Raw genomic sequence first — 15,523 nt, forward strand, 5'->3', positions numbered from 1 at the left:
TGACAGCAAGACTGGTTCATCAAAATGTAACTGCTGACCTGGAAAACCTATTAAGCACTTTGGAAAGAAAATACTAAATCACGTGTTTTTCATATTTGTTCCGGAAGAAGATAGAAACCAGTGAATTTTGATTAGCTTACCATTCATCGTTATTGATCATCAGTGCACGTTCACTTGTATCATTTTTAAAGATTTGGTTTGTTTGTTTGTTTGTTTGTTTGTTTTTGGATGGATAAAAATAAATTTTGTTTCATTTATGTATAAGATGAGGCTGAGAGTCACATCTACATGTATATTCTCAACACCTGCTTTCTCTCCTACAACCTGAATAAACATTGCTCAAATTGGCAACAACTTACTCTTGTCAGTGAGGATGTGCATCATCCTTGTGACGAGAGTTTCTGCTCCCTTGGGACAGGTCTCTACCAGGAGCAGTAGCTCTGGGGATGTCATCCCAACTCCCCGCACCTAAAGGCAATCATCAAATTGGCAATGTCAAACATAGTAGGAAGAGTTTTTTTTTTTTCTTTAGTTTCTGGATTACAATTTATAGTGATCAATGTAAACTATTGGCATTTCTGAGCAACCTCACATAATATAAATGATCTTAAAACTTGGTACATGGATTTGACGTCAATTGATTTTCAAAAAAAAAAAAAAAAACTAGATATATCGCTACGGCTACTGATATGCCTCCGCCATAATGCATGGTTCTCCTAATAGGTCTATAGTACAATGTCTTCACAATGTGTGATGACAGTTTCACACAATTGGCAAAATATTAAAATGACAGGTTTGACACAAATGTGCTGAATGTTCACTTTCCTAGAACTAGGTTCAATTGGATGAATGATTAAAATGTCAGAGTGCAGGTATTTGGGGAACTGATGATTTTTACTTGACTTTTGACCCTTTTAATAGTTTTATAAGTTTATGCATTGAGTAATTTTCAAGGTATTGAGAAAAAGTATAATATCAGTATCAAATGGGAAAATAGCATTATCTAAACCTGGCCTTTGACCTTTGACCTCACAGTTCCAAAGAGAATCACTGTTAGGTTGAACATGCATAAATATGTAAGTTTCATGATGATACCTTGAGTTACTTTCGAGATATGGAGGAAAAAGTGCAATTTAGCACTTTCACTTGACCTTTGACCTTTTGACCTTTGACCTTTTGGCAAGAAACTTCCCCAAAAATATATATTGGGTAATACATGCCATACATCAAGTTAAAAAAAAAAAAAACCTTCAGCCTATTGCATTTTAAGGAAAGTAGTGATATTTTGAGGAGTTGACCTTGACCTTTGACCCCTGACCTTTGACCCATGACCCCCAACTTCCCTAGATAATCACTGCCCATCGGTACAAGCATATATACTAAGTTCCATGAAGATACCTTGAACCATTTGCGAGATATGGAGAAAAACATGCAATTTCAATTTTTTTTTCACAAAATACTGTAAACGTGGAAATTTTCGCGGTACATTAATTTTCGCGGATTTCGCGCTATGTTCGGCTAGCGCGAATTCAAAAACGCGCGAATATATCTTCACAATTTTCTATGCACATTTTGAACGGGATGAATTGTGTGCGCTTCATCGATGATACTGCTACGTAGTACAATGTACAGGCATGTTTACGCTACTAGTACTGTGCGAAGAGACGATAGATTGCTGTGTACTGTAGCATGCAGTGTGCACCGCGCGCACCGATGCTACATTCCCCCGTGACTACGGTACTACAGTCACAGCTGTACTACGTATTTGAGTGCTTGTACTCGCAGTCGAGCCGCTCGCTATGTCGCTTGTCGTACGCTGGCATAGCAAGCTATGTAGCAGAGGCTTTGGATGAAAGCAGTGAATGTGTACTACAGTAAAGTAACCTGCTGCGGAGCGCGAATTTAAGAACCCGCGAATACGTTTTCGAGCCGCTCAGCGCGAAAAATTAATCGCGCGAAAATATTGACGTTTACAGTAAACCTGTGACCTTTGACCTTTGACCCTGTGACCCTAAAATCCACACAAAGTATTATCCCCCAAGGATATACCCTCATACCAAGTTTGATGTAAAACCACCACACAGTTCTTGAGATATCGACAAAAACAAAACGGGACGGACGGACGTACGGACGGACGGACGGACGGACGGACGGACGGACGGACGGACGGACGGACGGACAGACGGACGGACGGACGGACGGACGACCCGAAAACATAATGCCTCCGGCCACTTCGTTGCGGAGGCATAAAAAAGAGGGCATGTCACAAATACCACAGGGATCCAGTGCCATAGCACTTGTACCATTTTTTTCCCCTTTTTTTTTTCCATTTTTGAACAGCTCACTTTGTGATGTCTTACAGGGCATTGTCATGGTGCTCCTCACCATTGCACATAAACATTGGCAGAGGTATTTCTCAATTACTGCACAGGCCAAATTTCTCAAATTCATTACTGTCATGACAGTAAACAGTACTGGTAGTTGGTTTGTACAGCACTTTTGTCACCATATGTGGTCCTCAAAGTGCATTTAAATGCATTATTTCGTATCACATAGAATATGTTCCCATGGCCTATTGCATGACATATCTGATAAATGTAACAAACAAAGGGAAAATCAACTAATTTGGCATTAGGCACTTACCCTCTCATTGTAAAATTAGATAACTGCAAATGTAGGGAGCTACCATCATAGCAACTTCTTTGAGAAATGCAGTGGACTTATAACTTTTTTTTTTTGGGGGGGGGGGGGTCAATCATTGTAATGAAAACTAAGGGGAAAGATGGACTTGGGAGAGAGTACAAGTTAAATCAGGTAAAGCATCTATTATTTTCAATATTCATTCTTACAATGACATTAATATGCAACAATGGACTTATGATTATGAAACAACACAATGTAATTTCCACTACTTGGGCCAGGGTTACAAAGTATTAAGAGAAATTGTGCACTTTTTTAATATAAATCATGAAATTACCGGAGTTTCAAGCACCCTCAGGACTGATCTCTTGACGTCTGCTGTGGCACCAACGTACACATTAGCAAGTCTGAGAGAATGGAAGTATAAAGACAGCACTGTCATACATTTTTTTAAGAACTAGCTATTTTAGTCCCCAAGCAGGTCACTACAAATAATTTACAAGATCAAATCTTGGAAGGCATATATTCTTTTTGTTCTTTTTACAGCATTCAAAAGTAAAGGAACTCTGAACACTCCTAGATTTTACATGTATACATCATTGTCATACCTACCATCATCATAATTATAATTACCAATGTAATTATTGTTATTAGCATAGTCACTATTACAAACAGAAGTTGTAGAAGCAGTAGTGGTAAAAACTGGAGTACCTTGGTAGTTGTATTCTCTTCATCATCACTACTATCAACATTTTAACCCTAACTAGGCCGGGGGGGGGGGCCTCAGAGGCCCCCCCCCCCTCAACGCTCCGCGCGATGTATCGCAATCGCCAAAAGCTATCGCCGCGACGTTTTGTGACTTTTTTCTTTCGAGGCTCGCGCATCTTTTGACACCAAATTTGCGACGCCCAGGCACGTGGTTCCGAAGTTACGCATAAATATGTACATGCATGTCAGACCAAAAATTGCTAAAAAACGTGAATTTGTGTACAATTTCAATGCAAACTGTGCTTACAGGCAAATTTCATAAAAGCATGATTATTTTGGTGTTTTATTGATTAAAATCAATGAATAACATGAATTATTTTCATGTTCGGACGGATGTCGCGGACAAATTTCATCGAAAAAACAATGAAAAACACAAAGAAATACATAAGAAATTCAAAAAAACAATAAAATACTTAAGAATTTTTTATGATATCACCATTTTTTTTATTACATTTGCTAAGGACACTAAAAAGAATATTTACACAAAAAAATGTGCCTGTTTTGAGCTTTATTTTGTGATTTATACCAAATAGTCTGATTTCATGCATCATTATGCATAAATTAGCATAATTTAGCACAAATGATAATTTTTTGAAAAATTAACTTCAAGATATTTTAGATTACATCATAGGCAATGTGTGTGCCAATTTTCGTCGCGATTGCGCGGTCGACGGCCGAGATCTGGAGGGGGGGCCTTGGAGGCCCCCCCCCCCCGGCTCTATCAACTACCTAAATAGCCCGGCCTAGTTAGGGTTAAACATCATTGCCATTATGGTGGCTAAATGTTTTACTGCACTACTCATAGCTCAGGAAGACAGCATTCCATATCAAGTATGCAATTACTGTGGATGGTTACAGCAATACATCGTAACTGAACTTCAAAGTTACTTTCACCGCTATTCTTAATCCTGACACTCTCCAAAGTTGTAATAATCATCACCATAATTGGTAACATCACAAGAAACATCATTACTAATACTACCAGCTTTGTCTTCACCACTCAGCATTATTCTCATCTTCATCATTCTAATGATCACTGCCTTCATCATTAACCTCATCATTACAATACCTTTGATTGCAGTTGGTATGTTCCCTTTCATTTCAGTTCAAATCATCCCGTTTGGTTGTATTGGCACGTTTTCTATTTTCAATCAGGTTTTCTACACCAGTAGTTTGTGATCAGAGCCAAACAGTGCAATCGCACCCCCATCCCATCTTCAACATTACCAATCAAGCCCACCTTCTCCAACATTACTATCACTATCATCATCATCATCATTATCATCATCACCATCATCACCATCATCACCATCATGACCACCATCATCATCATCAGCAGCAGCAGCAGCAGCAGCAGCAGCAGCAGCATCATCATCATCATCAATACCTTTATCACTATTACCACCTCCACTACCATCACAGCATCACGACAATCATCATTATCACTACGAATATCACTCCTGTCCTTCTTCTTTTGGATTGTTTAGTGGTTTTCCGATCTATCACTCACTCATGGATGAGTTTGTGGTTGAGAGGGAGCAGAGCCAGGTAGAGGTAGAGACACATCTTGGCCGTCTCCTCCGTCCAGCCCTTACTGGCAGCCGCCTTCAGCTCGCTGCTGCTCAGCTGCAGCACCACATTGGCTGGAGGACGGGGGAGCAGCAGCTTGCGAAGGAAGGTCGTGGCAAACTCCTGCAGGAGAGACATCAGAGCAAACGGATCTCACTTTAACCCATTGAAGAGTAGTACGAAGTATACTCGGGCAGGTGTCCATGGGAAATGAGCATTATAGCAAAATCAGCTCGTCTTCAACGGGTTAAGAGGGTGGTATCTTCTGTCAATGACTCGTTAGACACTATGCCCTAATCAGCAAATTAATCATTGATGTATCAACTTATGTTATAACCCGTTGAGGACGGACTAAGTTTGCTACAACAAGCATTTCCCATAGACACTTGCCCGAGTATACTTGGGACTCGTCCTCAATGGGTTAAATGAAGATATGTGATCCGCTACAACAAAAGGATCCGAAAGTCGGGGGAGGTCAATTTTCTGAAAATGGCATGACATTATTCCCTTACTCTTCTATTCTAATTTCATATACAGCACAACTTATAAAAGTACTCGGTTGCGGAGATATTGATGATTTTTATTAGCGCATGTCAAGTGGTTGAGAAAATCAAAGTCTAGAGAAAAATGCCTTCAAAGTTTTCCTTCCGACGCTATCATGATCAAGGGGAGGCGAGACAGTTTTCACCGCTTGACAATAGAGGGCATGCTCTTAGCGACCTCCGCGATGTTCATTCAAGCTTAGCGCCAGCGGTCTGCGCACGACCAATCAGTAATCAGGATGCCACGCACTGACCAATAAGATCACTCCCTCGTTGCTAGGGGCGGAGTCTAGCTGCGGCGCTAAATCCAAATCTTCGGACACGTTTCTGTTAAGTTGAAAGTCGGAAAATCATGGCCCAGAAAAACGCTAATTTCTTGCCTTTCCTTTTTATCATTTAGCTTCAAATTTTCGGCAGATGATAGACAAAACATTAGACTACAAGATTATGTCAGAAACAGAAATCTGATTGTTTTGACCAATTTTGATGACGTGACTTCAAATGCGATTTTCTCGGCTCAGCCGTCAGCGACTTTAGGATCCTTTTGTTGTAGCGGGTCACATATTGTCTTTTCAATCACTGCAAGATGATCCTCTACACTGACTGTCTTCTTCTATGATGCAGAGGCAGATGCAGAAAAAGGAGACAGAAGGGGAGAAAGACGAAGAGGAGGAGGAGAAGGATGGAGGAGCAATAATGAGGAGAGAGGGGAGAGGGAGGAGAGAGGGGAGAAGGGAGGAGGGGAGAGATATGGAGGATGATGATGAGGAGGAAGAGGAAATGAGATAAAGGAGTCAGGAAACCTGCAGAGCACAGCCGAAAGAGAAAGCACAAGCAAATATGTGGTTAAGTCGAGAGAGAGATTTGAATGATTCACCCTACCTCGATGATGGGCTTCAGATCTGCCCTTTCGTGGAACCTCTTGATGTACTGAGTGGCCTGTGACCTGACCTCGGTCCTCTCGTGCTGGGTCAGGTCAAGAAGCTCTTTCACATACTTCTCCAGGTCTGCCGGCTTCTTCAGGATCAGCTCTCGCAGCGAGTGCAAACCAGCGTAGAAGTGGGTCTGAGCACACACAAAAACATATCACATACAGTAAGTCACTGTTTTCTTGTTTGTTTGGACGTCCAGTAAATCATTCAGATAAAGATGTAAGTGGATTACTACTCAAACCATTTCTCTAAAGGATTAGTTGCTAACTGACATCAAAAAGAGTGTGAGGCACAAACAGCTCTTGCAGGTGGGCCAAGATGTCTTCCAAAACATTTAAAAAATATTTGTAGTTGGTCTAACTGGACCTCAAAAAATTTTCAAGAGCATAAGTAGGCCTTGGGTAAAAAAAAAAAAAAAAAAATTGAGAAGTAAAGGATTAAATTATGTACAAAGTAACAGCAAGGTCCTGTGTTTAATTTTTTGAAATGACTGAAGAGTAAAATACACTGTGGGTTGAATCTCCAGCACCAGGACATGAATCCATGCAAACCCTATAACACAATATGTATGTCTGCATCTCTACAGGAGACTGTGAAGCCATAGGTCGGGCTCTCTGCACATTGCTACATTTGAAAACTCTACCAATTACACACCTCGTCTTCACAGAACTGTCTGATGACCTTCAGAGCATCATCCGTAATCACAGGGGCCTCCATGACAAGTCTGTTGAACAAGCTGAGTAGACAAAAAGAGGCAAGCATCAGTATTGCTATTATCCTTCGACTTATCCAAATATGGTATCATCAATCAAACAGAAAGGCATTGAACCAGGTCATCTCTCCCTTGTCATTTCAGATGCTGACTTAAAACTCAACTTTTTTGTTTATTTTGTATTACCCCACATTTCATGTCTAAGCTTAATTTCTATACAGTCATTACATATGCTTACACATGAGTGACTATATAAATAAGGATTTATCAATAACTCTTTCACATTACTGACCTCCAAAATGATCACAGCTTTGTAACATTTCATAGTTTTCAAAACCTTAATGCATATCCTCCTCATCATCATCCTATCAGTGTCCCCGATGTCACTCAAAAAGTCGCAAACAAATCATCACATCACTACACCATTTCAACAATCACTGCCATCTTACCTATTCTCATCATTGTCATGATACACCCCATGGCAAAATTACTATAATTAGACAAATTTGCTACTATGTAAATATACTCTACTGCGCTGTGATGTAACAGAGCTCCTGTCACTGATTAGACACATGAAAAATAGATAACAAATTAATCAAAGGCTTCTGAAAAAAGATAAGTCTTCAATAAAGATTTGAAGACAACAAGTGATGATGCCTTCCTCAGTTTCTCAGGTAATTTATTCCAAAGTTTTGGAGCAGCACAGCTGAAGGCACAATCCCCTGAAGTTACTTTCGTTTTTAAGTGAGATTGCTTTAGAAGCAACTTATCCTGTGTACTTCGTAAATTATGAGAATATGAGTGTGATTTCATTGATATCAATTCTGATAAATAACCAGGTGCTTGACCATGCAATACTTTATAAACAAGTATCAAAATTTTAAATACAATTCTCTGTCTTACTGGCAACCAATGTAACTTCTTCAAAACAGGTGTAATATGTGAAAATTTTGACGAACTGGACACAAGTCTCGCACATGCATTCTGCACACGCCGAAGCTTGGTTATCTAGGAATCTGGTAAACCAAACAATAGCCCATTACAATAATCAAGCCTATTGCTGATGAATGCGTGAACAAGAGTTTCAGCATCTTCCTGGCTCAAATATCTACGAATGTGACGCAAGTTATGCAACATATAAAAAGCAGACTTGCATGTGGTTGATATATGCTTCTCCATGTTTAAACGAGAATCAAGCCATACACCCAGGTTTTTCACAGAGCTGAAACTTCCAAATCTCCAACTGATATCTTACTAATATCCAGCTTTGCTACTTGTCTTGGTGTCTCAACAACAAGAAACTCAATCTTCCCATCATTAAGCATTAACTTATGTTTGGACATCCAAGAACGGACATAACATATACAGGATTCTAAGTTTGAAATACTATCAATGTGTTGTTCACCATCAGGACTGAAGGAAATATACAACTGTGTATCGTCAGCATAACAATGACAAGAAATATTTGGGAAACGACATTGAATACCCTTGATCAGATTACTTGTATAAAGTGTAAAAAGAAGGGGCCCAAGGCGTGACCCCTGAGGCACCCCGTATGGAACATCAAAATTCTTTGACATTACATCCTCTATCATAATCTTTTGCTGTCTGTTAAAAAGACTCAATCCATGCAAAGACAGACTCACTCATGCCAAAAGATGAATGTAATATATTCACTAATATCCCATGATCGATAGTATCAAATGCAGCACTTAGATCGAGCAATACCAAAAATGTTACCTTACTAATTGATCTATCACTGTCATATTTACAACTGTCATAGCTACAGACACCATTTCCACCATCATCACTCCCATCTGTATTACTGATAATAATCATCACCATCACTACTACTGTCATAATCAAGACCATGCCATTATCATCATCATCATGTCATTAATTGTTGTGATACCTTCAAGATCAAAATCACCACTGGAGTTGCCATCATATTTATCACTTCCATCATCACCCCAATCAGCACCACTACCGTAAGTCACCAAAACCATCATTGCCCACATCTCAATTATCACTACATTCTCCTCCTCCTCCTCCTCCTCCTCGTCATCATCATCGTCGTCATCATCATCATCATCATCATCATCACCATCATCATCATCATCCTCATCCTCATCATCATGACACCCTCGAGATCAGTCGTACCCATCTCGTTGGTCTGTCCTGTTGAGGAGACTCTTGAGTAGGTTGCAGAGCAGGCTGTCGTAGCGCTGGGTGGTCACGTCTTGGCCTTGGGTGTGTGGCATGTATCCCTGGATGTTGGCGTACTCCTGGTAGAGCCAGGCCAGAGCGAGGTCACATCGGCTACGAAGGTCCTCCAGAATGTGCCTCTCCAATACTGCAAAAGCATCAATCATCATCACCATTATGGAGAAGTAGAGTGAAAAATAAAAAATGAAAATAAGTTTGAGAGATTAAGCACAACTCTTACTACAAGGATTGTTGCTCGCTTCTGAAATTAACTTGAACTAACTTGAATTAATTTGAACAAAATCCGCTAACAAATGTGACCTCTAGAGCGCACACAAACTATAAACAAAAATATGGCATTTTACCCTATAAAAGATGGAACACTGGGGGCAGCACCACCCAAAGTTATAGGTGTGGAGATATTACCAATATGAACCTCCATACAAAATTTCAAAGAAATCCGTCAAGATTTGTGGCTGCTAGAGTGCACACAAGAATGTGACGACGTGGCGATGGTTGAGGAGACGGTGGTGGCGGCGGCGTAATGCTGCTGAATCCAAAGTATCCTCCGGCATGCATGCCGGGGGATACAATAAAAATAAAAAAACAAATGCAAACAGAAGAAAACTGACCAGTAAATAAGGAATAAGAGTGTTTCAAAATTCAAAACAAATAAAAATTAATAAGAATTATATGACGTTGCTGCTTTCCAATGCATTATTCAGTGCCAAAGGAAGCAGAACAAAAGAAGAAAGCATTCATAAATTCTGCATAGGTGAAGTTATTAAGCCCATGGTGTTGTAATGGAATTACATTGTTGCATCTTTGGAATATGTGAGCCTGCTTTGTCATCTCCTTTGTTCAGTGTAGCATGTTTTGGGTTTTTCAGAGTTTTGGTTTCTCTGCTCAAGGACCACAGTTAATTCAAACACCAGATCCTAACCCCCTAGGCATTCTACCTGGCAGTACCTGCCAAGTTTGGTGAAAATTCATCACAGATAATGAAAGGGTAATTTCCTTTGTGCATATAACATTTACTTACGGTATGATAGTTTTCCACCAAACTGTGTAACTACCGCAGACAGGATCTTGGTTCTTGCCTTGACTGCACTCCCATGTTGGACAGATTCTAATAGAAGAGATGAATGCATGGATGAATGAATAGAGGGAGTGACTGACACATGAATATGTACTGATATATAAATGTTTACACAAAATGCATTCTCCCCTAGCAGACTTATCCATCAATTAGCTACCATGTATGTGCTCTTTTGGCAAACTCAATATTGTGAATCTTGAAAGATACATCATCTAATATGTGGACTTGTGCAATATGCATGAACAAATACAAAGGCTCGATTTCAAGTTCAGCCCACAATGTCTTCATTTCACGAATATACGGAGTCATAGAAGTCTGTCCAAGATCTGGCAGCAAAAGTGAGAGGTAGGCAGTGAATAACATTTCTAGCTTCAATTCTGTAATTTAAAGGATGGTAACTCATTATACAAACTACATCATTGGATAATTAACCCAATCGTTGCGACTATGAAAAGAGAAAGAGAGGGAGAGAGGGTGGGGATAGGGTGAAAATGAGAATGGTGCATACTCTCTGAATTCATGATCCTCCTGATGGCACCAACAGCCAGCTTGTCGGCTTCCTCTGTCCCTAGCAGCTTGGTGACCTCCCGCAGCCGAAACTGTTTGGGGCGTTTGACGCCCTTGGAGGCGGGAGGTTCGATGACCAGTGGGGGCTTCTTCTTGGGTTCCTCCTTGGGAGGGGCTTGCTCTAGAGAGGGAGAAATGAAAGAACCTGTTGCTTAAAGGTCCTGTGTTCCATTGGGAGCAGTGCTTTGAAAAATGTTCAAGATATCACATTTGATGCATATGTGTAGATCAGTGATATCACAAAACATCCTACTATACAAAAATTTCGTGATAAAGCCTAAAATATACGGGAATATCACTAGTTTTCTCAATAAACCATAATTGTGAACGGTTTAGTCTAAAAACGTTTTCCATTATCACTATTGGTCACATTTTGTTTTATTTAACAATACCTAACATTGATTATACCGATTAACATTTTTAATTGGTTGTTTTTATCCCTAACTTACATTTTAGAAATATTTTGAACCAACCACTAAAGCTGGGTTTTTGTTTCATCTGCAAATGGTAAATAATGCCTTTAACCTGTTGAGGACGAATCCCGAGTACACTCGGGCAAGTGTCTATGGAAAATGTGCGTTGCAGCAAAATCAAACCATCCTCAACGGGTTAAAATAGTTATCATGCCCCCCAAAAATAGGCCACTAATTGATGTCTCCATTAGCTGGACCATTGCCATGGCAAAACCATCACAAATGGCAACAATGTAAGATAAGAGTTCCAATTTCATGAAGATTCCGTAGTTACAATAAGTGCAAATTATAACAGAAACCATGGCAACAGCAAAGCAACAAGAACTTGGATAAGCTTATGAGTGCTGCTGCAAAAGCTGCAATAGCGTAACTTGAAGAAATCCAAGTCTTTCAGCAAATTAGGACTATGAGAAGTACGTCCACTCTTGGTATTTTCAAATTTACACAGAGATATCAGGGAGTATTTGGGAGTATGCATCGGGTCCACAACCAGACATGAACCACATCTCTGAACTCACGAAATAATTTGAAAAAAGTTTTCATACCACAGCAGCAATTTTGTCATATGACTATATCCCTCAGCTGAAAATGTCTCGCGAATGTATTTCACTTTCTTGAAGCTTGATATTATTTTGATGATGCTGTTTCCAGAAAATTCTTCTGAATCTAAATAATTATCTAATTATATTGCAACTGATTATAAATTGCCCATCATTGACGTAAATAAAAAAAAAAAACATCTCGACAGAAGAATTTCATGAACTGAATCTACTGATATTGTATGCAAGGCCCACATCTCTTCCTCTCTCTCTCCCATCTAAACCTGTGTCCATCCATTTCTAAATTCTTCTCTCCCTCACCATTCCGCCCCCCCCCCCCCCTTTCCTTCTGTAAGCACTGTCGAGGTATCTTTACCAGTCTAGAGCTGGGCAATTCCAGTCTAGACATTGGATCCATGTTCTGCAGATGTGCTCTAAGAATTCTTTGACCACAACTCACTGACTCTTAAACAGCAGGAGAAAATTTCAAATGTTGTGACCACATCACAAGGACAGTAAGGTGGCTCAGTTGGTAGCGCGTCTGTCTTCAACCCAAGTGACCGGAGTTCAATACCCGAGTCTCACTGAGCAATGTTGTGTGTAATCATATCGTCTCCTCTAGCAAGAGGCAAAACACTCTGTACCTCAAATAGGACATAAAATGGAGGTCCCGTGTGTGAGAGAGCCACAACTCATGCACGTAAAAGATCCCGCTTCATTCATTCATCGCACAGAGCAGGGTGTTTAACCCAGTGAAGTGGTCCCGCCTCACTTCCAACTGGACCCCACGGAAAACTAGTTTATTGTAGCTGAATATGGGCTATACAGTCATCTTCTCAGATGGAACAAACAAACCACAAAAGGAAATAAACAGAAAACTGATGTGGTTTTTCTTCTTTCTTTCTTTTTTTTTTTTTTTGGGGGGGGGAAGCAGAAGCTGCCTCACCCTCCTCACTACATTTCTGTGCATGTTCCTCTTACCTTGGACACTGGTCCCAAGGACAGGGATACCTTTGGTGGTGAATTCCTCCTCCATCTTTTCCTCTTTCTGCTCCTCTTCCTCCACTTCCACATCCTGCAAATTCACAAGGAGAATATCTTATGTTCAAGCATATGTGAAGGGATCAACGTAGAGTGTTTTAAACAAGAACAAAGGTTTAGACATGAGACTGTAACTCTGAATCTGTATAATCAAGTTAAGGAAATTTCTCTTATTAAAACAAAAAATCTTACAATTTGATCAAAGTAGGTTGTACCTCTGTGCAACTCTATGTTTTAATATTATTTTATAACCCTAGCTAACCATACAGGGACCTCCAATTTACTGTCTTTTTATTTACATCTCTACATAGTAATCTATGTTTTTATGTATCCATTCACTCGTAAATATCATTACAGATTCATCTATTTATCCTTCACGTCTGTTTGATCTCTACCTGATAGTTGCTGGGCTTCATACCAGCGGCAGCCAGCTGGTTACTGATCATCCTCGCCAAGTGAGAGATTTGCGTGTCTGTGCCGGCTGCAGCGATGGGTGTGTAGGTGGCCTGAAACGTCGCGGGCATGTTGTCAGGGAGAGACACCTGTCGGTATGGGGGAGGGGGGGGGGGAAGGGGGAGGGGGAGGAGTTTGATTAGAAAGCAATAATATGATATAACATATAAATAAACACACATGATGAGAAGGCAAGCAAAAACTCTGTGTTGGGGAAAATCTATGTGGTATGTGCACCTTGCACACACTGTGGTCAATACCGAACTAGCCTAATACTGCATATGACAAGTCTGTGTCTTCATGACATTGCATCCTGCAGGTATTATCATTCTCTACATCAACTCATCATGCATGATTATATATGATATGTAAAACAAAAGATTTTTTACGGTAACTGACTGCATTTTGTTTTCTACAACTTTCCACACATAAGCTAGGTACAATGAATACTTCATGTTTAAATTTGTTGAACAGTCAAGACAAATTTCAAGCTTAAATCAAGCAAGTAAGCCCAAATCTGGACAAGAAAATCAGATTCAAATAGCACCCTTGTATAAACCAGCTGTAGTAAATGTGTGATTACCTATGGTACTGGGTAAGGCATACTTCAAACTCAAATGCACATTCAACACATAACTCGCCAATGCAAATTTTCTGTTTCATGTAATAAACTGACCAAAATATTCACATTATATCCACTTTGCGTTGGTCCCATACCACAGTAAATAAATACACATGCAAAAACAAACAAAATAACCCTACAAATTACTGTAAAAGTGGAAATTTTCGCGGTGTCAAAATTTTCGTGCATTCCGCGCAACTAGAAACTAGCGCGAAAATAAAAGCACGTGAATATTTTTGCTTGCCGTATGTTTCTGTGTGTGGTGGCTTGCTTCCGCGGAATTAAAAACACGCAAAACTCTTCTTGCCCGGCCAAACGCAAAAAATTAGTCGCGCGAAAATATCCACTGTTACAGTATTCCACATCTAAAGCAGATACTGGTATACACCGCATAAGGGCAAGAGAGGATTCAACAATTGAGCGACCTACCATGCTCAATAGCACTAGATTGGCAACATTCTCATGGTTCCGCAGGAGTGGCTCTATCTCTGCTGCCAGGAGGTCAATCACTGTCGCCTTGGTAACCCTCTTGCTTGGCCCTGCCTCAGCACTCTTCTTTTCTGCATTTTCATCGTCCTCATCATCATCAAGTATCTGCCAATTTGAAGAAAAAAAAGTAGGAAAAATATTATCTTCAAGAACATTTTTTTTAAACTCATTGAAAACCACTCCCATGCATATTCCCACATAGGTGTCTATGGAAAACGTGTGTTATAGTAAAATCAGCTTGTCCTCAATGGGTAAGTATTTCGAGTCGCACAGAGCATTATATCACTGCTAATGAGAGGTAAATTTGTCACGTAATTGGATACATGAAAAATGTAGGCTCTCAGAGGTGAAACGTTCAAATTGCATTTTCCTGTGGCTGGTTGAATACAAAAAAAAATACAATTTAAGATTTCAGGTTAGGATCACTTGTCACCATATATGTTTGTATAAAAATTTGCCTGCAAGCAATCCAACATTAACAGATTTGCCAAAAACACTCGTAATTGAAGTAGTTCTGGTGTTCCCTAGAGAAGCAGGGTCACCATCATTCAGACATCAAATTCATGACGGTTCCAGAGAGCAATCAAGGAAATCCTTCTGTGATGTACATGTATGTTCTTCACTGGATATATGTGCAAATCAGATTAAAGATTACCTACAGTCATTCATACTACATTTCACAAATCATTCATACTTCTCTTTTCTTCTGAGAAAACAAGTGAGAAGAAGAGTAACACTGTCTCTCACGAACAAAAACTCAAGATTGAAATATAGATGTAGCAATTAAAGAATATGATTTAATGAGCTATGATTCTTTCTGGCACTCTTGAAACTGTCTACTCTCCAATTACCAATTACTATAATGTCTTTAC

General features: G+C 39.8%; 1 protein-coding gene across 1 annotated transcript in view; it reads right to left on the reverse strand.

The window, feature by feature from the left end:
* The window catches only part of LOC139726838 (symplekin-like), a 33,113-nt gene that overhangs the window by 6,149 nt on the left and 11,441 nt on the right, over window positions 1–15,523 (reverse strand). Inside the window, exons 12-22 of the mRNA XM_071637831.1 lie at window positions 14,592–14,756; window positions 13,483–13,629; window positions 13,028–13,121; window positions 10,976–11,155; window positions 10,411–10,497; window positions 9,324–9,516; window positions 7,106–7,187; window positions 6,402–6,584; window positions 4,919–5,100; window positions 2,978–3,047; window positions 360–468 (exon numbers count right to left, since the gene is read on the reverse strand). Coding sequence (XP_071493932.1) covers window positions 360–468; window positions 2,978–3,047; window positions 4,919–5,100; window positions 6,402–6,584; window positions 7,106–7,187; window positions 9,324–9,516; window positions 10,411–10,497; window positions 10,976–11,155; window positions 13,028–13,121; window positions 13,483–13,629; window positions 14,592–14,756 — 1,492 coding nt within the window. The remainder of the gene's footprint in view (window positions 1–359; window positions 469–2,977; window positions 3,048–4,918; window positions 5,101–6,401; window positions 6,585–7,105; window positions 7,188–9,323; window positions 9,517–10,410; window positions 10,498–10,975; window positions 11,156–13,027; window positions 13,122–13,482; window positions 13,630–14,591; window positions 14,757–15,523) is intronic.

This window comes from Diadema antillarum, unplaced genomic scaffold, assembly GCF_040938485.1.
Source record: "Diadema antillarum isolate AM-2024a unplaced genomic scaffold, OU_Dant_1.0 seq00000100_RagTag, whole genome shotgun sequence".
Taxonomy (NCBI): Eukaryota; Metazoa; Echinodermata; class Echinoidea; order Diadematoida; family Diadematidae; genus Diadema; species Diadema antillarum.